The sequence below is a fragment of the Plectropomus leopardus genome, chromosome 20 (assembly GCF_008729295.1).
Source record: "Plectropomus leopardus isolate mb chromosome 20, YSFRI_Pleo_2.0, whole genome shotgun sequence".
Lineage (NCBI taxonomy): Eukaryota > Metazoa > Chordata > Actinopteri > Perciformes > Serranidae > Plectropomus > Plectropomus leopardus.
In genome coordinates, this window is record NC_056482.1 from 10,730,431 (window position 1) to 10,757,335 (window position 26,905).

At 38.4% G+C, this 26,905-nt stretch overlaps 1 protein-coding gene across 1 annotated transcript; it reads right to left on the reverse strand.

The window, feature by feature from the left end:
- Positions 1 to 2,262: 2,262 nt before the first annotated feature.
- On the reverse strand, positions 2,263 to 10,665 carry LOC121960058 (alpha-synuclein-like). The gene is made up of 6 exons (XM_042509655.1): positions 10,392 to 10,665; positions 9,833 to 9,992; positions 9,650 to 9,679; positions 8,101 to 8,231; positions 2,762 to 2,833; positions 2,263 to 2,420 (listed from the first exon to the last, which is right to left on the reverse strand). The coding sequence occupies exons 2-6, from the start codon at positions 9,951 to 9,953 to the stop codon at positions 2,400 to 2,402; spliced, it is 375 nt and encodes a 124-aa protein (XP_042365589.1). The 5' UTR covers positions 9,954 to 9,992; positions 10,392 to 10,665; the 3' UTR covers positions 2,263 to 2,399.
- Positions 10,666 to 26,905: the final 16,240 nt, after the last annotated feature.

The following is a 26,905-nucleotide window of genomic DNA, read 5'->3' on the forward strand; positions in this document are numbered from 1 at the left end:
CATCATGTTGTTGTCACTGTACCTGTCTGCATGGATCAATGATGAAAAATAACGAGTCACTGGCTACTTGAGTGTGTGTGTGTGTGTGTGTGTGTGTGTGTGTGTGTGGGGGGGGGGTGTTTCAGGGAAACAGCAGGTGACAGGTGTGCACGATAACAAGTGCTACGGTGCAAGTCCAGCACTCTCTGCAGGATTCATTGGTCAGAAATGGAAGTGAAAAGTAGAGAATGAAATGACTCACTCTGTTTTGCTGGGCGCGCTGATCTTTATGTAAACCGTTGGTGAGATTCACAAAGGCTGCGTTTACATCCGCAAGAAACGTGGTTTCAAACTTGTTTATTTTACAACAAGTGGAAAAAAAGTAGTGCAGCTGGAGATTGATGTGCAGTGAGCACAGCCTGTGGTAAGATGCTGGGCGAGTAAAAATGGGACGTCGGTCTTGGTTTTAATGAAGCAGAACTGTCTTTTGAAGAAAAGATGCTGGAGGAGTTGTTTGCAAGGACAGACCTTCAGTGCATGTCCGTCTCTTCTTTCTCTCTTAAGCACACATTACAGAGGCTGCTGCTGGACAGCTGGGTACAGCTCATACCGTCATCAAGGTCAACATTTTTTGTCGTGATAACACACTGGTTGGTCGAGTGACGACAAGCGGGGGGTTATTTCTGCCTTTAAAGCGAATGCTCTGATGAAAATAAACAGTACATTTAATCAGAAGTCCTTACATTGCTAAGATTATGGACTGATATTTAAATAGAACAGCAATGTGTTTGTGGTAGTTTTGCATCTGTTTGTTGTCATTTTGTGTCTGTTTTAGGTAATTTTGGTATTTTTTTTGTCTCTCTGTGGTCATTTTGTGCAGTGGTTATTCTATGTACTTTTATGTCTTGGTCTTTTTGGGCTCCTTTAGATAATTTCGTCTCTTTGAGAAAATGTTGCAACTTTTTGTTTGTTTTGTGTGTCTCTTATTGTGATTATTTTGTGTCTCTTTGCAATTCCTTTGTGGTCTTTTTGTGTCTGAGGTTATCTGTTGTAGTTTTTGGTTGTTTTGTGTCTCAGTGATCTTTTTGTTTTGTGTAATTTTGTGTCTTTTTTGGTTGTTTTGTGTCACTTTGTGGTCCTTTTGTGTCCTTTTGCAGTTGCTTTTTGGTCCTTCAGGAAACTTTGCTTCTCTTAGTGCTTTTTTGTAGTTACGTTGTGTTCCTCTGAGGTAATTTTGTATCTTTTTAGTCTTTCTGTGTCTCTTTGCAGTAATTTTGTGTCACTTTGTGGTCTTTCTGTATCTCTTTTCTTGTGTAATTTTTGGTCATTTTGTGTCTCATTGTGGCTATTTTGTCTCTTTGCACCTCCTTTGCATCTCTTTGTTGTCTTTTTGTGTCTCTTTGTGAAATTTTTATTTTCTTCCTGGACGGTTTGTGTAACTGTGAGGGACATTTTGCATTATTGTTCTTGGTTGTCTTTTTTCCTACTTTCCTATGAGATATTAGTAATAATAAGATGGATGAAATCTCCAAGACATACAGCTGAGTTCAGGCATCACAATCATACATTGTCCTAATTTACACTCACAATTAATAATTGGATATAAGTAACATATACTAAGTTAAAGCAAGCTGTTTTCAACATGTCAGCATACAGATAAATGAACAAGACTCTTGCAATAAGTCACTTAGTTTCACATATTTTTATTCAACACTTAACTTCAAATAAATTCATATCACAGCAGTTAAGCTGAGTAGTTTTACATGCTCTTGGTTTTCAAAAGTCCATTCAGTATGAGATATATTTGTTATAACAGTGAGAACCTAAAAAATACAATATGAATGCACAAATAGCTCAGCACTTTATAGTCCATCGCGATAAACAGTGACAGTATACAGACCAAAATAGAGAATATTGTTACGCTTCCATTTCAAACAGATCACTGTAAATTGTTCATTTATATAGAGACACTTAGGTGCTTGAAGTGGTATATTTCCATGTTTGAGTTATTGACATAGCCACACACTTGATGTACATACAAACACACACACACACACACACACACCACACACACACATACACAGTGACATTTACTCGCTGTAAATGACAGCTGGTAACTTTCAGGACTGATGTGTAAAAGGCACACACACACACACACACACACTCACGCACACACATACACATACACATACACATACACACACGACATCTCTCCGTCTCTACAACATTTACACATTTACTGCTGTACAGACATACTTAACAACACAAACAGGAACACACACACACACACACAACCACACAGACGTTTGGAACAGACTCCATATAGGACCATAACGAGGCACAACGGGACTTGGCAGAGCAACATGGAATGTTTCGGTCATCGATCATCGATCGTTCATCTTTGATTGTAAAGATTTCGATCAGTTTTCATCAGTGTCATCCTGAGAGAGAAGAGGAAAAGGAATTTATTGTCCTTGAATGAATCACCCTATAGCATTATAATATTACATCTTGGGAACTGCGTAAACCAGTTGAGGTGATGTTAATACACCTGTTAAAGGGAAAGTTCATCCTAAAATTAAAAAACCCAAAACATTTTATCTCTCACCTGTAGTGCTGTTTACTTTTTGGTGTGAGCTGCAGAGTGTTAGGAATTTCAGCTGTCGCGATGTCTGCTTTTTCTCTAATATAATGGAACTAGATGGCACTCGGCTTGTGATGCTCAAAGCGCCAAAAAATATTATTGTCTGCAGGTTTCATGTAAACTAGTAGAGTCTCTTACCTCTGTGGCATCAGCGGGGTCAGTATCAATCGGTGACTCTGCCATTTCCTGTACTGCTAAGGCTTCATCACCCTGGAAAAGACAAAAAGGAAAACATGTTTTTTTTTTTTTTTATATGATCCAGTATGATATATACACGATCTTGTTTAATGTAAAATTAGACAACAGAATAAAGGAGGAGGGCTGTTGCAGGGGGAGAAGTGGAAAATATTATTATTAAAGCTCAAAGGCCCCTATCCAGAGCCAGCATTTGATTTGTCAGCTCTGGGCTACCGAGACAACACACGGTGGACTCAATGGAAGAGAAACCGCTTTCTAAGTAGATATTAATGGCTTATTCAATGTAAGCAAAAAAAAAAAAAAAACAACAATTTTTATTTTCAGGTGATTATAAACTAAATAAAACAATGTTACGAACGCTGGATCTTTCATAAGGAAAATAATCTGCAGATTAATCGATAATGCAAACAATCATTAGTTGTGGCTCAGAGACACAAATGCACCTCCAGGCTATTAGAAAAAACATCTGCACTTTCTATCATTATGCCATAATTTATTCAAAATTATATAACACAAGTTGTGTGTACACAACCCCCCCCGCACACGCACACACACACACACACACACACACACACACACACACACACTCTTGCTTTTTCCATTTATACATTAAAAGGCACTTGCAAACATTCCCCAACAATCATTGTGATTTGTGGTCATTTTGAGGGTGTGGGCTGCTGAGAAAGAGACGAGGCTTGAAGCGCTAATGAAAAAGGGGAGGTGGGGGCGTGTGACGCGTCTCCTGTCTAAAAAAGGATGCTTTGATTACACCGTGCCATTGAACTGACCTTCCTTAATGGGGAGCGGTCACAGTGTGTCTGACGTGCTCACCGGCGGCTGACATAACCTTAACCTACTTATTGCACCTTCTCCTCCTGCTGTTGCATTTAACACCACCCGTCAAGCCTCCATCTGTTCCCCCAGTGGAGCCGGAGAGATGTGTGCTCGTGTAGATGCACACATACACATAGTTGGACTGCTAACAAACACCACCTTGTTTGTTTTTTTAGTTTTTAAACTCTGGTCAGATTTTGGCAAAAAAGTTAAAGATTTGTATTAAATATCTGAGTCAACCATCTCCCAGAGCAGAATGAAAGTAACACCACACCTTCAGTCTGCATTGTTTTATTGCATCCTGGGGACATGAATTACAGCGGCCTGTTTTATTGCATGTTGCTGGAAGGATCCCAGCAATAAGACGTGTTTGTTGAGACCATTTTCTATTTCCTGTCGTGTCTCCTCCTCAGCTCTACCTACCACTCTCTGTCTCTTTGTCTCCTTCTACCTTTCAGGCTTTTGTTGTCCCTTGATATGAGTCACCCCCTCCAGCTGATGGATTGGTCAAACAACTAGATGAAGAGATTAATCAGACCCCCACTGTCCTGTTTTTGTGTGTCTGAGTGTGTGCGTGTCAGAAACAGGAGACAATCTTTGATGATGCCAGCTCAACTTGGCATCAATTTTTAAATGAAATCAATATTAATGTTTAGTGGCTGGGCCGCCTGGGAGTGATGCTGCTGTCTGCATGTCAATCTCTCACTGGGAATACCAGGATTTCTTTCTATAAAAGTGATTGAAATCTGTCTGTTTATTCCTCTGTCAGTCAGTCCATCATCTCTCCATCAGTCAGTCCACCCTGTGTGTGTTTGTCCATCTGTTTGTCTGTGCCGCCTGCCAGTTTGGCTCGTCAGGGTTCCTCATAAAGAGGCTGATCACATACCAACCAGGTGGAGCGCCATCAGTGTTTTATCCTTCGGGGTGATTCTAGCTGCTTTAATAACGCAACTGCTAACAAGCATGAAATAATCTGGTTGGATGTTTGTGAGGGGGATACCACAAGTGTCTTTTATCATGAAAACAAATGCAAATGTCAGTAATGAAGGATGAAAGCAGAAAAAAAAAAACCAATTTGATAGCTTTGGTGAAAGAACTGTTTGTCCAGGTTGTTGCCACAGGCAGAAAAATAACAATAATTTCTCTGGAATCTTATCTTTTTTACATGGTATTTCTCACTAATCACTGCCAATTAAAGTGGAGCAAAGAAATGTGTGTGTGTGTGTGCGCGTGATGTTATCTCTTGGTGTCTAAATTGTGTTTTACGCTAATTAAGGGACAGGAGATCGAGCATCACAACAAACAAGTGTTGGCGTTGCCCGGGGAAATGTTTGATTGGCTTATCATTTCCTGCAACGTTATGAGAGAGGAGGGTAATTACAGGCAAATTTAGTCATCCCTTCAGAATTACATTCAATTTTACCAGTTTGTTAATCCAGATATTAACCACGGGGAAGTGTAACTGCTGTGGTTGGACAACAGAAGAAGAACAGTGATAGCAGTGTAAAAAAACAGAGTATGAACATGAGGGCCATCTGTTGCTCTTGTAGAGTTTGTCTCTACTTAAGAAAGAGTTTCTGAGTTAGTAGGAGAAGGTGTCAAATAAAAATTAAAAATGTAGGTTGGAGATCTTGTGCATGTTAAGGATCTTTGCACAGAGGCCATGATAACAATCTGTGTCATGAAAAACCCTCTAAAGATATGACCTTGTTTTACTTTTGTTTGCTTCTCTTTATTGCAGCAGTTTTTTTTTTTGTCTTTAATTTTGTCAAAATAAAAGTTGTCTGCTACTGTCATGTTTTATTGGCACAGACAAATGTGCATGTTCACCTATTTGTAAATGTAAAAATCCTTAGATCCTTAGAGATGGTCTAAATTCCCCAAGAATCCCTATTTGTTTGTAATTTTTTTTTTAAAAATCTAATTTATTTAATTCAATATTTTAATTATGTTTTCTGTAAATAAATAAGAATATGGTGGAAAAATACCAAATCCTTTATTTATTTATTTTTGTTGGTCTAAAAGGACACATAAATTAATGTCTTGACCACATATATGAATTCTCACATGTGAAAAACAACATAGTGACACAGTTAACCCAGTCAGACAGGTCATGTTCATTTCCTGTGTTGTTATTTCCTGTTTTATTTTGTAGTACTTACCCTTGTCTCAGTCTTCCAGATCCTGCTCCTTGTGTCTCACCCCACCCTAACTGTCCTCAGCTGCATCTTGTTAACCCTGTTTGTCTGTGTGTATAAAGTCGGTGTGTGTTCTCACACACGGTTTCAGTTTGTTGTGTGTTCCCTGGTGTTGTCTTGTCCTTGCGTTCTTTATCTAGTAAGTCTCGTTGTGTGTGACCTTTTTGATCTTTTGTCTCAGGTCTGCACCTTGTTTGGATTTGTTTGCCTGAACTTTTGATTACCTGTGCGCTGACCTGAACTGTCATTAAACCTACCTGCCTCATCATATCTGCCCCTGTGTGAGCTGAGCATTTTGAGTGCACCATTCTGTACTGCACTGGTTGTGTTGCATCTGGGTGAATTTATCACATATGAAACAATGGTGCACAATTGAATTACATGTGAAATGAATGTTTTCACATGTGCCGTCTCATATGTCATATGTAAAAAAAAAAATTATATCTTACATCATGTGATTTTTATCAGTGAAATGTCTAAAAACCGCCTGTGCCATTATTTATATTTTTTACATTTGAAAAGGCACTCCACTGTGTTTTTTAATTTTTAATTTTATTTAAAGAAAAAACATTTTCTGTAAGGCTATATACACAATATTTTGTCTACTAATTCTCATTGCTAAAGCCCCAAATTCCCAGAAAAAAACAAAATGACCTTGGTGTCCTTAATGACAGTTACGGCCCTGACTGTGTCAAAAATGTGTATTGAACAGCTATCAAAGTCCTTGCAGGAGATGAGAGGGCAAAAAAAAAAAAAAAACAGACTGGAGAGAAGGGACAGGAAAATCATTTTTCATATTTGACTCCTGTCACAGCACTAAAATGTTTGCTACAGTAAACTGCCTTCACCACCTCCTCCTCCTCCTCTGGACAAACGATGGCCAGACTGACAAGATGAACAATGCAGGAAAGCTAACAGTACATAACGGCTTTCATTTCAGAAAAGAAAGACTCACGACAGATATGAGAAGTCATGATGAACGACACAAGGTCAGGAGGCCATTTTGACACCATGGAGAGTTATAACTGGCAACGGCTGTCATGAAATGGAGGGATGCTGTGCTGTCAACTAGTTTCTAGAGGTATGTCATTGTACACCAATGTGTCTGCAGAGGGTTTGCATTTGTTAAGAGAGGTGATTTAAATTAAAGTGGCACCAAAATTTGAATTTTTCTCAGTTTTTATTGACGTAATTTGAAGATATAAAGCCATTCAAGTTATTGTTGGTACTTTCAATATATATTTCAAAGTGGGTAGAGCTGTTTTTGGAAACTTTTCTACATTCAAGCCCTTGGGTGGGTGGTAACAATGGCAGTGGTTGACTAAAGGTTGCTTGGAGACATGCTGTGAAATGGCGTGCTCTCTTCTGACGAGAACATGTTTTAGTCCATTAAGGCACATCCTAAGTGCCATTAGCAATTAAAATATGTCTGACCTTTTCACAACATCGACATGGTGACCCTAAAAAGGCCATAAGCCAAGACACAATGATCTTTTAATAAAATTGTTAGAAATATTACAAGTGTTTCTGGGGTTTCTGCGTCTTTACAGCATCCAGCATTGGAAATAATAATAACTAACAGCCCTGTAGTTGGTTAGCTGCCCATGTGGTTGTGGAGATGCGATGTAATTAACAATTTAAATAGTTTTATTTTTCATTTCGCGCTTGACTTTTGCAGATCTTAATACATCTATAATGGAATTAATCTGCAGATGCTCCGGTTCAAAATGAGACCAAACGTTTCTTTGAATGTCTGTTTTTGTGCCACGCTGAAGGCCAAAATGTGACCTTCAACAGAGGCTTTTTGTTTTTAGCCTTGCTGTTTGCCAAGAATGCCTTTTGCTTTATGCTTTTGCTATGTGATTTTGTTGAGGACTTGCAGCCCTTACCTGCCGGTTAAAAGGACTGAGGAGTCAGCAGTCAATGTAAAAAACAAAAAACAAAACCATCCATACACCAGGTTTTTTAACAATTATGAATCACCACACCCCAAGACGTCCGTGAGCAGAAAGTCATAAATGTGCACACAAAATATTAGGCTGATCAGTCCAGTAGTTTGTGAGATTGGCTGTGGACAGAGACACTCACTCACACACAAACGCACACACACGACCAAGTGCATGATTCCCTCCAGGCTTACACCTGGCAGAGATAGGCCTAATGATACCTATACTGATTTCCAAAAAGTAAAACTAAAAAACTAAATAAAAAATAATTTCAACTTTATATGTGAAGTATTTTGCTTACTTGTTTGGCTGGGTCCCTCTTGACCAATCCAGTGGCAGCGGCAATGTTGCCTGCACCCTCCACGGTTTTGTGGGCCACAGCGGTAACCCCGGTAACGACGGCTCCACCCACCTGAGACACTCCAGACACAGCTGTAAAGAGGAAACAAGTGGAAAGCCATCTGAGGAGGGTGTATCTCTATAGCGCCTTAATACCTGTGAGGATAAGCATGTAGGAAAATAAACATGACACACATCTCACGATACTGGATTTCGAAGCTTCCACAGAGATTGTAAGGAAATGTAATTTGAGTGGAGCTGCCTGTTAATCTCATTTGTTGGTGATAAACGCGGACAAGAAATAAAAATTATTATGACTATGGCTGTATTACTATTACTTTTAGATAACTGTTACTATTACATATAAGATTAGCCTAATGAAGGTGCTAAAATCACCAATCAAATCATTCTTTAAAACCTGTATGGAATCAACATCTGTGTAAAGGGACAACTGGCAGGACGATACCACAGATGAGATGGGTGTGACCTTACGACCCCATATTATGCATGCTCCACACCCCTGGGAGATTTGAAAAGCAGCTAATAGCAGTTAGCAGCTAATTCAAAGAATAACAGCAGCCCAAAATGTCAGCAAATTGGGAAAACAATGAGGTCAGGCAGGTCCTTATTTATCAGAGCATACCGATGTGTATGTCAGAGACAGACGTTTTTGCTTCTGCGATGCCATCATGCTACTTAAAATCACACCCCCGAGCACCATGATGACACCACTATTTGGTTCTGTGCAAAAAAAAAAGAAAAAAAGCCAAGGTGGCATAAAGAAGGTACTTTCAATCAGCCCCAAAGCGCCATCTATGAAAAGGGCTTATCTTTTATTGAACTGTTCACATACAACCAGTGACATGGGGTCAAAAGTAGAAATTGCATTGTTTAAAGGACCAACAAGCTAGAAACGTCTGAAACCAATGCTCTTCACTGTATGACGATTGTATTACACATAATAATTAATCACAACCAAGCTTCACTTTGCTATAAGGCATCATATCCGCCTGTGTGGACCTCCTGAAAGCCGATTATTAGATCATGGGTCTAATGGCCACTCGGGAGAATAAAAAAGATATCCTCCCTCATTTAGTGGCTTTTATAAGACATTCTGTCTAATCCCAGTTTCCAAAACACCCACTTTACTTGCAGCTATGATATGACAACACGGCCATTTCCCTGGTTGCCTTTTACCAGGAAGTCTCCCTTGGCTTCACTACTCGTTATGTATGAGAAATGGCAAGGCCTGGCGCGTGGGGAGTTAGGCATGTTAGGCAGGTTGTGCTGTGAGTAAGGTAGTGAAATATGACACTTACTAACCTGCATCTCTCTTTCTGAACACCTGAGGATTCAGGGAGATTACCTTCTTTGCTTTTATGTCAAAGATTGCGTAAAAAAAAGGGCTGAATTTACAAAATGTGTAAATCTTTAGAATATTGTTATTTTTTTCTTTTTTGGCCAAGAAAAGAAAGAAACAGATGCACTTTAGCCTGAATTGACAGTGTTACCTGTTGTGACTCCATCCTTTGTTTTGGTGCCTGAAAAGAGCAGGGGAAGCTTGATTAGTCAAAAATATGAATAGTTGAGCGCAATAATAATAATAAGAAGAACAAGAATAATGAAAGCTTTCTTTTTCTTTTTTTTAGTAACATCACCATCATCAATCAAATTAGATCTCAGTAGCTACCCACCGACAAACATAACCCCATCTTTCGTCATCTCAGCTGCTCCAGTCACTCCCTGCTTGGTTTTCTCCGCCGCCAACGCGACCCCATCCTTGGCTTTGGAGAAACCCTTTATTAAAACGTCCATGGCTGCTTGATTGGCTCCCAAATTAACACGCACACACAGCTGTGAGGATGTCAAAACAGGCGCAATTAAAGGCACTCCCGAAATAAAGCGCTCGGTATCAAAAGACAAAAAAACCAAAAAAAAAAAAAAAAATGCCACCGCCCTATTTATCCCTCTAACTGAGCTGTCAGTGCAATATCACCGTGTGAAATGTCTGAGCAGTTGATAAAAGCGTCCCTGCTTTAATGAAAATCCCACCTGTAGGAACTGGTTTCAACCCAACAGAGAAACCATGAATGGATTTATTTAAATAAATAAATAAAGACAGAAAACGGTTCTTTTATATTGCTATGCCATAGAGAGAAAAAAAAATTAATGCTGCCGATATTCTTAAATGAAGGATTAAAAAAATATATTTGTAGGAAAAAGAGAAATGAAAATAACTGTGAATTTACGCACCTGTTCGCTTCAACTTCCTTTAAACCGAGAATTTGGTGCGTCTTCCTGGAGCAGCAGAGATCCACCCCAATAGGCAGTAAAACCGGTTTATTGTCTCCAAACTACAACTACTCTCAAAGACGACGTGTGTGTAAGAGTCCTCCCAGCAGACAGACGGACACAGACAGAGAGACAGACAGGCGCTCCACAGGTTTGACAGACGCCTTCTACGCCTCGGTGACGGAGACAGAGCGATTAAACCCCGCGTGATGCTGATGCGAGAGAAGAGATGCTCCGCTGTCTGTTCGTCCGTCTATAAAACACACACACACACACACACACACACACACACACACACACACACACAAAGATTACGTAGCTCTTTCTGTACGTGGGTAGCCCACAGCGTGTAGGTGCAGTAGGCTCTCTTAAATCATCAGCCGGATGAACGCATCTGCAGCCGAACTACCTATTAGTGGCAGTATAGATTGTAATTATGCAAGATCACGTTACTGGGCTACTCACTGTTCCCGCGTGTGAGTAAGATGTTAACTCCAGCTGCACAGAGGAATCTTTTGCATTGTGAATTGAAGGCCATTTTAAAATTTGCGCGCAATATAAATCTGTGTTTACAATCATTCAGGTCACTCTGAGGTGTATTTACAACAGTCTATAAGTGCAATGAAGTGTGATACTTTAATGCACTTTTTTTTAACCCTTTCAAACCAAAACAAATTGGTTTGGAATCTTTCAAAAACATGAGGGGAATGAAAAAAAGCAACCTAACAAAACATGACCCAAAAATTTGCAAAACAATTTGTAAAAGAGTTACCAAAAAAAAATATCTGAATAGAAGAAAAACAAGTTGAAAAAAGAAAGACAATGACTTCATAAAGTGCTTGAAAAAAAAGATATTTAGTTTTGTTTTTTTTAAGTAATATGGATATTTTTCACTTTTGGGGAAACTATTTTTTTACAGACATTTTTTTTAAGTAATTTGCTTTTCACCTTTTGCAATTTGTGGCATGTTTCTTGCTTATTTGTTCATTGCCTTTCCCCCCATATTTTCAAAAGAAATCAAACCATTTTACTTAGGTTGCAAAGGGTCAAATAGTCTGTGAAAGTTATCTGAACACAGCAGAAGACGTCAATCCAGGTGTCAAAGGTACAAATAAAGGGTTTATAAATTGCAACTAATGGCCTAACTAGTGGCACTCACATTATTATATAAGTGCCGGTGTTTGGTTTGTCCATTCTTGGCTGCTGTAGAAACATGGTGGTGCAATACGGTGGACTCCATGGACAAGGACCCCCTCCCTATGGAGATATAAATAGCTCATTCATAGCCATTTATATCTCATATCTCCCATCATATAGGTGATTATACTAAAGAATACATATATGATATTCAGTTACTGCCAAAGGATCGCAGAAAATCTGAGCCCTTTATTGACATCTTATTAAAACTTATTAATGCAGATTTAATGTTTAAAAGTCTTTATTAATTACGTTTAAAGATTATCACATTCTATATAGACTATTAATAAAACCATTAATTACAACTTATAGGCCTTTATAAAGGGTGCATTTTCAGATATTGGCGCCCACAGTAAACCATGGAATTTAGGACATGATGGTAAAACTGTACTTGGCTCCTTGGACCTACATTTGGTTCCCTAAGTGGTTGCCTGTGCTCCCTATTGGATGATCTGCCACTGCTTGGCTATGGTTTTCTTTATTTGAATGATGTATGAATCAAGTTTTTATCATATTTTCCTTTCTTATGACCTTTTCTACTCGGTCATCCGTCTCATTTTTACGTCTGCCTTCCTACTGTATGTTCATCAGTTCCTGCCTATTCAGGGTAATTTGGTTGTCAGTGGTGTGCAACACGACTCTAACCATCCACAGCATATGTAAACAGCAGCAAAGTAACAAAGCACACATTTATGAAAATTCATTGACAGTGGGGGTGGAAAAATGGACAAGGCAAATACACATTCAGCATGCTTTGCATAATGCAGTAAAATCATACAGACAATAACACAGCATTAAGTATTTTAGCGATTTGTCCTCAGACAAATCTGAGCCATGTACACAACATACACAGATAAATAGCAAATATACTTCCCTCGCCATGATTATACTCCCCTTTACATGTTTCTAGCCTTTAATAACAATGCACCATTGTAACCATTCATTTTCTAGAATAAATATCATTGTCAAACATCTGCAATTTGTGTAGCCAGTTTACACTTCACATTAAATTTTTTACTACTACAATAAAACTGATATTTAAACATGCAGTCTTTGACATTTCTGGAGGTGGAGGACATAGAAATAGCTTGCTTTTTATGCATGCAATTTCAAATCACTTGCTGAAAACATGCCTCTGAGTCTTATAACATAACATGACATCTGTTGTGGTTTTACTTTGAAGAAAACGGAGCGATAAAAGGAGCAGAAGCTACGTGATTATATTTAACAGAAAACCACAGGAGACGAATTGTGGACAGAGAATGGGGAAATATGTAAGAAAGCAGAAAACAGGATCAGAGAACATATTTTCTGCGAGTTACAGATGTACGAAACACCACATAAATAACAGTACAAAAGGGTTAAGCTTATACAAGACAAGCTGTGACATAATCACAGCCTTGGCCGGACCACCACCGAGAATCACTGCAGCACTTTAGTTGACTGCCAGTACAATGAGTTTGCTTTGAGAGCAAGAGACAGAATTGTCCTTCTTTTTCCACAAATTGAAATATAGTTTATTCTGTAATCTAGTTAGTTACACTATTCTGTACTGACACCTCAATACAGAACATCCAGAGACTTTCACTCTCTTTACACCCAATGCCAAAGTCTCAACATTCGTCACTTTCCACAATATCTATGCACACCAGATTAACTCTAGTTAAAGTTTAAGTTAGCTTTAGGCTATTTCACGGGTACTGGGCTGGTGGAGCAGGCACTGGAGAAGGATGCTATTGTGAAACCATGTATTCACACTGTTAGTTGCCTTCTTCACTCCTTTCAAATTCTGGGTCGTGTCACAGGTTTCAGTTTCAACCTTGCGCCGGTGTACAGTTGCATAGTTTTGAATAGTGCTGCATTTGCGTCACTGTGGATGCACCTAATGACATCATTTTGTATGCATTTCTATATATAGTTTTTAATAATACAGAAAAATCATGTTTTAACTCCACCAGACGGCTACATACAGTAGACACAAGGAACTTGGAAGTTTTGAAAAGGCTGCAGTCAACTTGCCAAAAGCTTTTTGGCCACTCTGTTGGTGTGGCTTTAGGGATGACAGTGTTAGTTGGTCCACCACTTTGTCCAGATGGAAATGTTGCAACAAATTGATGGAGTCCACAGAAATTCTTGGTGCTCAGAGGAGTCGTAATGACTCATCAGTTTGGTATACTTTATAACCTTACAGTCACTAGTGCGGCATAGACTCCAAAACTCTTTGAATTACTGCCAATTATTGATTCAAAACCATCAACAGTGCACTTTAATAACCCGGCTTGTCATGTGTAGAATCTCTTAAAGGTGAAGTGTGTAAGATTTAGGAGGGGTTTGTGGCATGTAGTGGTGAATTGCAGATTGCAAACAGCTGAAACTTCTCCCAGATAGAATTTCTTCAGTGTTCATTGTACAAGAGGTGTTTATCAGGAGCTGAATCACAGAATAAAGCAGTATCACGTTACAAATCATGTATTTCAGACACAGTTTGGGATATCGCTGCAGGCAGCTCATCCAACACTTGCTAATGTGTGGTCACCTATTTTCTCAGATAACTTGAGATACAGATGTTGAGGATGTTTTTACCCGGAGCCAGATTATCAGCAGAGGTGTCTTCCTCTCCAAAACAAATGGACATGGTGATACAAACCAGTAAAAACACTGAATAAAGCAGTTTCATGTTACAAATCAGTGGAACTCCAGCGATGCTCATTGTAGTTAGGATTCCCACCACAGTGGCTGATGACAAAATGCCAAAACACAACTTCAAACAAAAACTTTCTGAGGTAACAAAAACACAACAATTCTTATTTTCAGGATATTATACACTTAAGAAACGAACTTATTACATTATATTTCGTTTCTGACAATATACAACCTAAATTCTACACACTTGACCTTTAAACTCTTTAGATTATAGCCATCAAAAACCACCACTTTAGCATTATTATCTTTCTGGTGAGAAATCCTATTAGTTGTAAATTAAGCTTTTATTTGTTGCCAGCCTTTAATAATTACTTCCTGTTGCATTTCACTGTCTTTAGAGCACATTATTTGGGTGGGCTATCTTTCCTTTATTGGATAAATGGTAGTAGAGATGCAAACAGGGAACAATGGGGGAGACACTTTTAACCCTCTGGTCAAGAGAGCCAATTTCTAACATTTTGATGCAAAATGTTAACAGCCATTTCCCTGATTAATGCTGAGTGGTTAGCTGATAAGGCTTTCTATAGTGCTATTATGTCAGGACGCTGTATCACTGTGGCAAACACCAATGAAGTGTATTAGGTGTGTTTGAGGAAGGCTGGGTTCTCAGAATAGAGTGGCTCACCAGAAAAATGAATGAACTGAAAAGGAAATGCTGCCCACTGAGTGCTGAGTGGTGCTGAAACAAATCCATAACCTATATCTAAGAGGCATGAATGAAAAAGATGAAAGATTTATTATATGAGAATTTAAAGGAGAGTTTCTGGAAACAATGGAAAAAGTCTTTGTCTATTAAACCCAATAACTTAAGGCAGCTTGATAGTTTCCCCATTACAGTCTGGACGTTCTGGAGTTGGTATTTCCTTCTTGAGAAACCAGATGGCCTTGATGCTTTCCCGTCACTACAGTTCTGTATGTTTCCAGTAATGTCTTCTCTCTTCTTAGACCCCAGTCTCTGCCAAAGTCTGCTGCTATGTCTTCTGCTTGTGAATCATCATCCACTATGAATATCCACAGCAAATTTCATGGCAATGTGGCCAGTAGCTGCCAGTATTTTATGGACAAACAGGTAGGTTTAAATGTATGAGTGATACCATCTATCTTTTGGATTAAAACCTACACAGCCCCACCTGGTGGCAGCAAAAAAAAGTGTAAAATTTAGGGACGGTTTGTTATTTATGAGAGGGGCGGGGGGTTGTGCAAAACAGGGGAGGCATTTCAAATGATTTTTTAAAGCACTGGGGAGAGAGTTATGATTCATGATTTGGCTTAGGGAATGACATTCATTCAGTATGTTTCTATTTAATATACCCTCAGAACCCCCAAGCCTGCAAGTGGGGTGAAAAGCATGTTTCTCTAAAAATCTCCAAAGTCACACACTTTATTAACCCCCTCCCTCCGCTGAGCTGGCCCAATTCTAGACCATATTTTAAAATAACTCTTAAATATATGAAGAATGCATAAAAACCTGAAAATGGTTAACAAATGTACTGCATACCCATATTATGAATGTTTATTTTTTTTTGTCATAGACACAGATTGTGTTTACTCTTTCATCGAAAGAGTTTTCCCTTTTCAACCTTGAATAACTGAAATCTAAACTAGACGTCTGAAGATAAATACAAGTATACATTTCTCTTATAACATCTCTTCAAGATTAAATTGCTCAGTAGGCCTATTCCGGAAAGTCCAGTCCCTTAGAAATTATGATAATGGATTAATGTATAAAATTACATAAAACATGATTATTGTTGTTATTTGTCATTATTTTACAATTTAAGGCCTTTGTCTGGATAAAATGGTTTACAAACAATGTTTTCAATAACCTTGACTCTATAATAATAACTTGGATAGCTCCACGCGCAAGTGTCCCGAGTCAAGTGTGGGAAAACATCAGTGCGCATGCTCAGATAACCAGCTTGTCGCCACACTGCAACCTGATCGGAAGTAGTACGGTCGTTGTTTGCTCGTAGTTGGCACAACTTAATATTTGTTAACAAGATAGTAAGTGCGTCAACATAAATAATGTGCAATTTTCTTCTGCAACACGCATGTTTGAGTCTGACTTTTGAAATAAAAAAAACTTTGCATTAAACATGTCGAGGCTAAACCAAAGCACCGTGAAAAAAAGCGCTGTCGCTTTGCGTTGCCGTGTGTTATTCGGAGGGCATGGTACCTGGCGAAGAACAGTGTTGAAGACCCCATGTATGTTTTTGGGAGGATTAACAAACATGAAGCAGCAGAACAACGCGATAAAACTGCGGAATGGAGCAGTTTACCAACAAACAGGAGAACAGGTATGTGCCCAGTTGCATGGTCTGTGTTAAGCTGTGTGGGAAATGTGAAACATTATGTCAAATGTGTAATTGTGTAATATTTCTAGTGCTGCACCTTTCCAGAGTAACTTTACATTTTACCCCCCAAAATGCCATGCAGTCTGTTTGATAGCTACTATGCATTCATGGAGAACCGTTTTTTTTTAACTTCACTCAAAGGCTACAGACAATAGGATACTTATATATATTTTTTTCTTTTATTTAATAGTATACTAGATGTAGAAACTCTAATAAACTTGTAAAGCACAAGCAAATTCAACACACTCATAAATACAATTTCTGGGCTACTTAATACTGTAAATGCAGCTGCGCTGATTTTTTTCCCAAACCATACAGATAATCCATGTTGGGCTTTGCTGTAGTGAACAGAAATTTAAATGCAGAACTTTTGTTTTTGCTCCATTTTCTAATGGTATAAGTCAAGCTTATTATACTTTTCTTATGCAGTCAGTATATTTCTCTTAAATCTTGGTTGTAAATATGTTAAAATATCAGTGTCAGTGAGCTCTTCTCCGTCTCCATGATAATTCATCCACCTGACAGGTGTAGCTTATTGAGATGCTGATTAAACAGCATCTTTAGCACACAGGTGTGCCTTGGGCTGATCAAAATTGTCCTTTTTCACTGCAAACATTTTCAATTTGTCATAGTAAGAGATTCACAGGTGAAAATGATAATGATCCACCTGTGCTTTTCCCACTAAGACATAATATCTGCTGTGAAAAGGGTCTACAAAAGACCACTCTTAAGTGTGCAGTTTTATATTGAAAAAAAGAAAGACATTCATTAGGATTTAATATATGTAGCACTGCAGAAAGGCATTTTTTGGTCACAGATACCCCAAACAGTCAGTATCTAGTGTGACCACCATTTGCCTCATACAATTTGACACATCAGCTGCAGTCGAAAAGTACAAATAATCCTTCTTTCCTTACCACTTTTCCTTAACCTCTACAGAAAATGTCACAAGGTCAAGGAAAGATGTAAAAGAGAATTCATAAGGACTTAGGAAAATACAAATGTGGTGTTTAGAGAATCCAACTGTACTCATTGAGTTGATCAGGTTGTTGATTGTGGCCTGCGTGTTGGCCTACTCCTCTTCTATGGGCATTTCTCACAGCAGAAATATTGACTTGTCATTGTAGGAAAAGCACCGGTGTTGCCAACAATAGCTCTGTTGTATTCAATGCTTCAGTGAGAGAAACAGCAAGCAAGTGTACACGTTACCTAATGTACCATACCTCATATTTCAGATACAGTATGCAAAAAATACCAGGTTATTCTACTACAGCCGGTCATATTTTGCAGTTTGTAAGGCAGCATGATTTTCTGGCTCTTCTGACCCACAATCCTCTATACAGCAGCAGATACATCACATCTTGACAGCTGATTGACAGCTGACAGAAGCTGCAATGATGTATGACAGTGCATTCAAGTTACTGATGACCAGTCGTATGGTAATGTTAAGAATATGAAACATTTAAGTGAACAAAATAATAATCACAGAAATGATCAACAACAAAAAATGAAAGTAATAATTTCATACATATAAAATGTTAAAATCCTCAATGTATACTGTTATAACTTCTAAAGTAAACATTTCAAAATAAAAACAGCAGTTCTTTGGGTCGATTTTTGTCTCTGCTGAGCTTGGCAAATGGCAGTTTGTTTTATCTCCATGGTAATGGGTATATGAGAAAGAGAGTCAAAGTTCAGGGCAGTATTATGAAGAAAGAGAACGTCCCGATTGTGTGCATATTGCACGCAACAGTATATATTATGTAAGGTCAGCTGCAGAACCTACTAAAATTAAAAAGAAAAAGTATGCAGTTTGGAACACACCAGTAGATCCTAAAATTAAAGCAGCCAAGTGGAATTCAGCCATTGTTAATTTCATTATTTACACATATGCTTTTCCTACTTTACGGTCAAAGGTGAAACAAAAAGGCCAGTGGCTGTGTGAAGGTGCTGGGTATTGGCAGGAATTGAAACATGCTGTCACACATAATGATCCAGAGCATCCCAAACATGCTCAGTAGGTGACATGTCTGGTAAGCATGCAGGTCATGCAAGAACCGGGATGTTTTCAGCCTCCAGGAATTGTGTATAGATCCTTGCAGAGTGGGGCCGTGCATTATCATGCTGCAATAATAGTTGTGGCGGCGGATAAATGACAGTGGGTTTCAGGACCTTGTCACAGTATCTTTGTGCATTCAACTTGCCATCAATAAGATGCTCGTGTGTTCGTTGTCCATAGTTTATTCCAGCCCATATCATAACCCTGCCGTCATAATGGGGCACTGTGTTCACAACGTTGGCATTGGCAAACCGCTCGCCCACATGAAGCCTTACTTGCAGTCTGCCATCTGTCTTGTTCAGTGAAAACCTGGATTCATCTGTGAAGAGAGTACTTTTCCAAAGTGCCAGACGCCATCACAGGTGAGCAGTTAAGTCGGTAACAGTGATCTGCTGCCAGGTCAAGACCCTGCTGAGAAAGTCCAGCATGCTGATGAGCTTCAATAAGACAGTTTCTGACAGTTTTGGAAGAATTTATTTAGTAGGGAAACCAATTGTTGCATCAACTGTAATGGTGGCTGGTGTTAGACCATTTTGCATGTGAAGTTACTGGATGAGCAGGTCCTGTGCTGGTGTGGTTGCATGTGGTCTGTGGCTGCGAGGCCATTTGAATGTACTTCCAAATTCATGAAAATGACATTGAAGATGGTTTATGGTAGTGAAATGAACATTAACTTCACAGGCAACAGCCCTGGTGGCATGCTCCCTCAAAAGTTGCATCTCTGTCATGGTGCTGTGTGCTAAAACTGCACATTTTTTTGTTACTATCGGAAGGCACACCTGTGTAGTTATAATGCTGGTTAGTAAGCATGTTGATATACCACAACTGTCATGTGGATGGATTATCTTGGTAAAGGGGAAGCTCCCACAAACACAGATTTAAAAAAAAATCAATGTATCTATTGACTGCATAAAAAGTCAAAGATCTTTAACTTAAATTTGTGAAAAATCGAAGCAAAAACCAAAGTGTTGTGTTCAAATTTTTGTTCAGTATACAAAGCTGCAGTCAAATATGATGAACTATGATGATAGCAGTGGTTACAGTGTCTCTCTTTGTACTTTAAACCCTACAACATGGTCATTCATTTAAAATAGTTTTGGATCAGATGGTCAGATTAACAAGTTTATCATAATGATCTTCACCACAGCTGATTCGACAGGTAAATTCAGTCAAACTATGGAAAACTGTCACAGACCATAGATGTACTGCACGTACACTGTGGTGCACTTTATAAACAGGGCTATTTTAACTATGCAAAGCATTTATTGATTTGCTGTTTGTAGCTTGGCGTGTTGCAGCGTTCCTGATAGTTTTTGCATTTAAACTAACACTGGGTAAACACACAGAGAATATTCAAGTAACACAACTAAACAATGAAACCTGAGGCAAACAATAACTATCAGAGAGAAATGTTTCAATCTGTTAAATAGGCGGATGAATGTCCATTTGTCACCACTGTTATCTAAGCACCATCTCTGATTTGTATGATCCAATGCTTTTTCAAATGCTCTCAGTATCACAGGGCCGAGTCCAGCTTCACTGTGCTGTCAATCACATGCATAGAGAGAAAAGCCATTATGGCCCCATGTCGTTAATCAGTAGCTGCAGGGGACAAGCAGGCTCATTACTGTGTGTGCTGGTGAGCCCCAGGCTCAGTACGATGCAGCGGCAGGCAGCCAGCGGTCCACAGTCTCAATTAAAGGACCTGATGGATTCACACTAATAGCCACAAGCTTGTAGTTTGTAACCTTTCTTCAGATTAATGCATGTAGAACTCATGTAATCTTTGCTTCTTCTGGATGAGTGTTCAAATCATACATGAAGGACATTTTATACTGGCCATTTCTGTGTTTGTGTTTATATCATTGTAATCTCTCTAAATAGATTCTGCAAATTTATGCAGAATTGTTAATATTCTCATCAGAGCGATTGCTGATGGGCTCCACGATTGATATTGTTGTTACTGGTGGTACTGGGGGAGAGAGTTCACTCTGTTGATTTAAAAAACAAAAAAATATATATGTTTAAAGGAACAGTGTGTAGGATTTAGTGTCATTTAGTGGTGAGGATTGCAGATTGCAAACAGCTGAAACTTCTCCCATGTACGTGAACTCCCAGATAGGATTATTTCAGTGTTCATTTTTGAGGTTTTTACCAGGAGCTGAATTATCCACAGAGGTTTCTTCCTCTCCAAAACAAAAAGACCAGGTGATGAACGGATGAAAAACACTGAATCACACTGTGAAACGTCATAAATCAGTGTTTTCTGACACTGTTTGTCTCATTGCAGAGGGGCTGCAAACTACGGTGGCCAACACGAAAACGTGAATGGCCTTATCTAAAACCGGTGTTTGGTTTGTCCATTTTTGACTGCTGTCGAAACATGGCGGTGCAACAGGATGAACTCCATGGACAAGGCCCCTCTCCCTATCTAGATGTAAATGGCTCATTTGAAGGTAAGGAAAACATGGCAATTCTTATTTTCAATTAATTAAACACGAAAGAAAAAATACTTAAATTCCATTTCTTCCAATATATCTCCCTAAATCCTGCACACTGGACCTTTAAATCTTGTGACACGGCATGAAATTTAGTTATAAAATACTATTTTTTAAATGTTATATTCTGTTAAAGTGGTTTCTGTTGGCTGTCAGCTTGTAATTTGACCAACTGTACAAACAAAAGAACAGAAAGGAGATAATAACAGCCAGACATAGTCGTTACTTTTAAAGGTTTTAATGGTTTTACTTTTAAGTAGGGCTGTCAAACGAGTCATAGTAAAATTGCAATTAATTGCAGAACTTTAATAATTAATCCCAAATAATCACATTCTTAATCCAATGTTTTTAATTTAATTTTATTTAATTTAAAAAACAGTTATGGGTCCATATTGACAGGGTAAAGCAATTTTTACCAGATTGTCTTGATTAGCAAACAAAAAACTGGCATGAAGTGGGCATGTCTGTTAAGGGGAGACTAATGAGTACCCACAGAACCCATATTTATTCAGATGTCTTGAGGTCAAAGGTCAAGGGACCCCTGTGAAATAGCCCTGCTGCTTTTCCATCACCAAAATTTAGCCTAACTTTGAAGCATAATTTAGTCCCCTCCCCGAGAAGCATGACATGAATTCCTTAGGTCTTCTAGTTAAAATGAAACCAATGTCAGCCAAATAATGCAGTTAAAAAAAAAACAACAAATGTGTTATGTACGGACCCTAATCACATCGCAATTTACGCGCTAATGCTGACAGCCGTACTTTTTATCGAACAATTTGAGCTATTTATCTTAGCTATTTATTTCAACCCTTCATTTATTCCTTCTAGCTTTCTATTTCCAATGCTTATCTATAACTTTTAGCTTGTTTCTCTCCTCTGCTTGCTTGCTTTTCACACACTCTTAGTTGCCTCAAGGTGTTTTGGTGTTATAGCTGACTCAATTCGTGGACATATTTTAAATCAAATTTTCCCTGGGCGAACAACCAAGGACCTCTGGCTGGGAATCGTTGATCTAAATTATTCAGCCAGACAGTCAGATCTTAACTTTGGGCTCACCTAACTGGTATTTGCTTCCTTGGAATGATGCATTAACTGTCAGATATTAAGCATAAACGGTGGCTTTCTCTGAGGGTAATAACTCAGTCCACATGACTCTTATCTGTTACTGATCATGAAAATACTCTCTAACAGATCTGCCACTGAGCTCACAGTTGGCAGAAAGAGTTTATTTAGCTGAGCGTACAATGACTTTTACTGTCTCGTTTCAGAAAGCACTCCATTCTGCAGATCACACGTGTTACATTTTGCATTAATGAGTGTCATTACTCACTGATACTGATATATTTTTCCATTTTTAGGTCAGATAGGGCAGGGGTGCCAGTAAAGCAATCTAATTCATCTCGCTGTCAGCTGGACCACAGATCGTTACGGTAAGCTCATTTTCTCCAACGTGTTCTATAACCATAAATCATTTTAGTGACAAAAAATGATTGGTTTGTTGCTCTAATCATTGACCAGTGGTCCAAGAGACACCAAAGTACTACATCGCTCCTCATATTCACTGGACAGCTTAGAGGTATGTCATGTGAATGTAGTTTGTTTCATCAGCCATGTCAATCAATAATGAGCAATCCATAATAATATGCTGTTAGTTCGAGTCACGACAAGCACTCTTTCAACATAAACTAAAAGCCTAATTATTTGCTTTAGATTCATTCAAAAGAAAAAAAAGATTGCAAACAGCAGAAAGTGACTCATTTGTTTGTTTATTGTGTCTCTCTTTGCAAATCTTTCTAAATGACCACCCTCAGTGAACCATTGAGATGGATAACATAACATTAGTCATAGAAATTGCATCTCAAAATCTTTTTTTTTGGGGGGTGCAAAATTCAGAATGACTTGTTTTGTTGAAGTTGCTTTAAAGAAGGCTTTGCCATCCTTTGTACGTACATAATACAGTTTGCAGATTTAGGTATTGAAATCTTCAGTTACACATTGCTATCAGTACATTGCAGTGTGTGCATGAAGAGGGAGACAGTCTGTTCCTGCAAAGTAACCAATGAAGCATAAAGAATCTTTTATGGATAAAGACACATCAAAACCCCAGTATGACTGTGCAGCTTTGCCCTGCTGTCACCAGTGGTCACACAGTAATTGGTGTATCTTTTTCTATGTGTGTGTGTGTGTGGGTGTGGGTGGGTGGGTGTGTGTGTGTGGGTTGGTGGGTGTGTGGGTGAGGGTGCATGGAGATTCGAATCAGATTGGTGCAGAAGAAATAAAAGCAGTGAACTTCACAGTGAATCTTTGGATCTCAGTCAGTACATCTTTAATGAGGCCAGACTTGAAAAATAATCAAAGTTTTCAAGTTTCAAAATCATTGTGACTGAGAGACTAACATAAAAAAATATACTTATGATAAAATAAAACATGAAAAACCTATCTTGATTAAAGTAAGAAATAATGAGGAATAATAATGATTTAATTTCATGCATGTAGCATCAAACTACCAAGATCATGTATTGCATTATTATTCATAGCATATGCAGGCGTTAAAATGTGTCATGATTTGAATTTATTCCATGTGGTGTAGTGCCGCCTGCTGTTTCATGTATGCAACAGCTTAGTGAACCCATTGACCTGGATGAGAGAAAAACCAGAGATATTAAAATCTATCAATCATTCAGATACTAAAAGATGTAACTCTGACTGCATCTAAATGGCTTCAGGAGTCACATTGTCAGATTTATGATGGTTTTGTGGAGGTAAAGAAAGCCTTAAGAGTATATTTCAGATCGGAGCTTTTCCAAAGATGTCTAAAAATCGATGGACGTGCTCGTCATTCCTGTATCTCTGTTTTCTCTGGCTCAAATGAGCGTTCGCTCTGTAGATGAATCAACACGATGAACATTGGGGTGATGAATCCTTCAAATATTTATTTTTTTCTGATGAAATCTCTTGGAGGTTTAGACTGCCAAAAGGAAAAAAAACCCAACAGCTGCTCAGAAAATATTTTCTGTGGCTTGTAATATAGAGCTTAGGAGTCTATAACGCAAAATCTGAGCTCCTGTGACACAACAACCAATCACAACCATATCACTAGACTCAAACTTTGAGAATTTGAGGGAGTACTTAAACAGAAACACTATGCTACATATGCATTTTCCTGCATAGTTGAGTCTCTATCTACTGCCAAATTATGCTTTTCCTCTCAATTTTTCTCAGTAAAATCTCCTATATTTTTTCATGTATTATTTCCATCTATCCCAATAATGGTTCACAGATTCTTACTCCCACTACATTTGCCTGGACATTGTCCATGCTTTGAGTCATCAGACGCTTTGCAGACCGCGGAGGAGACATGACTGTTGGTTAGTTAGTCATTCTTTGGGCGTTGGCAGGAGTTTCAATCTGAAAGTGGGTGCAGCAGAGAGAGGTGAAAAGGTGATCACCTGTATTGTGTCTTTTCCATTATTTAAGTCAAAGGCATCAAGAGTATGTAATTTTGACCGCTATGAAAGGGACGACTGCTGATTCGTTCTGCCGTTTATTCTGCATTATTTAATTTTGCTGCTTGACAGCAACTTTACTCAGATATTTTACAGCAAAGATTTTCACACATTGCCTCAAAACCCTTAAAGTATAATTTATTTCACCTTTTCTTTCTCTATTATGCCTTTGTGCTCTCCCCTCCATTCCACTGTTGAGTTTTTTTCCACTATACCTATATAAATGTACCAATAGAAAGTAGTAAATATATTTTATTGGGAGCATACAGACAAATTACACTGTAAAGTCAGCTGTATTAAAAGTTAAGTGTTGCCATTTGTCCATGTCTGAGTCAAGAGTCTTGGGATAGATTGTTTACAGACAGAAAAACCCTCATTGAAATTTTGAGCTATAGATAAAATCGCCCTTTATAGCGGGATATTTTAAATGAAGTGTCTGAAGTAGACTGGTATGTCCTCATATATTTTCTATGACTCATACTGGATACAATAGTTGGTTTGGCAAATTTCACCATCTATATGATTGTTTCTAGGGAGTGACCCCAGAGACTATGACTAAGATAATTACACTGGCAGGGTGCTACCCAGAGATCAACCCTTATCTTACGCAATACTTCACATCACATGCTTTTTTTTTCCTCTCTCCCACCCATCCGTGGATTCTGGTTTCACTAGTGAAAATCTCATGCAGTTATTTTTTGATGCCGATGGCATGGCTTTACCAGCATTTGTTACAGTTCTTAGGCATTAGTCCTGATGTTTCCCAACTGGATCCTTTTTTCAGTCTCACAGATTTTGTTGGCTTTATACTGTAATTGTAGGATTGTTTTGCTTTTATAGCTTTGATCCAGATGGCAATCTGTCAGTGTCTTTTACACGTGTACAACATTTATTTTATCATGCATTACTTTCCTTGTTTCATGCTATGACACACTGCTTGCACTGTAAAATTGTCACTAGATGGCGCCAAGAGATACTGAAAAAACAGACACACGTGTCACATATCTGAGTAGTGTTACAGTGACTGCAGACTTTCTGGTTTACTTCAGCACATATTTGTGATAATTGTTTGATTTTCAATTATATTTGATCAATATAACTGATATTATTATGCAGAGAATTGATGATGATAGATGCAACAGCAGAATACATTCTGACTGCAAAAACCTACATCTATATCGATGCATTAAACTGTGAGGTAAAGGTTGTAGAAAGGATGCTTTGAAAATGACACTAATAAAAAAGAAAATATTCAAGATATGAGAGTGAGGGTATGATGTCATAAAAAATGTGATATTTCTTTAAGAGATCTTGTGAGACATGAGTGAATTATGCAGCTGCGATATCGTCCTGACACAACAGATTGTTGTCCACAATCGTCCTGGGATTGTTAGCTGTCTGGGCAGATGGTGTCTGAGCCTGCTGTAGCTGGCCTGAGAAATGGAGGAAGGCAAATATAATGCATATGTTAAGAGGGAGAAATTACGTGATGTGATGATATGAATGTAAGATTTAGTAGAGAGAGAAAAGTTGAAGCAATATGATGAACACATAATTCTCCAGAATCTAGAGGGGAGTAAAGACGGAAGTTTTTTTTTCAAGTGAGGTTCTTTACTTGGCAATCATGAGTGTGTTTTACTGGTAAACTAGAAAGTGACTCAGAGAATGCAGACCTCTCCCAAGGCCAAATGCCCTATCTTGCAATGTTAATGAAAGTGAAAAATAATTCCCCTATCTGCACCACGACTCACACCACTCTGAAATTTAGTAGGTTCGTCTTTGATGCATGCTACACCCATCCACCAAGTTTTGTGAGAATTCAGCCAGTAGCTGTTTTTGCAAGCCTGATAAGAAAATGGTAAACAAACCAACTGACAAACTGAACTGAACTGAAAACACAACCTTCTTGAAGTTTATAATAATATTAGTAGTGATGAAAAAATTTAAAATAAAGAGGCTAATAGGGAAAACTCCACAGGAACTAAAAAGATCAATCATTCAGGCTGTTTTGTCTGAATTGCTCTACATTTAGGAAACTAAAATTCAAATTACATTCAGCATGCTTGTTTGCCACCATGGCATCACCCAATTTCTCCAATAGCTGTTACATAACACAACATTTAGAAAAAACATCAGCAGTATTGTGCCCACTAAGATG

Bases quoted from the DNA above. Each gene is read 5' to 3' on its own strand.
- LOC121960058 (XM_042509655.1), bottom strand. From the start codon at position 9,953: ATGGACGTTTTAATAAAGGGTTTCTCCAAAGCCAAGGATGGGGTCGCG. The intron at 2,834-8,100 runs GTAAGCAAAATA...TGTCTTTTCCAG, and splicing joins AGAGGGACCCAGCCAAACAA to GGTGATGAAGCCTTAGCAGT. The intron at 2,421-2,761 runs GTAAGAGACTCT...CTTCTCTCTCAG, and splicing joins ACCCCGCTGATGCCACAGAG to GATGACACTGATGAAAACTG.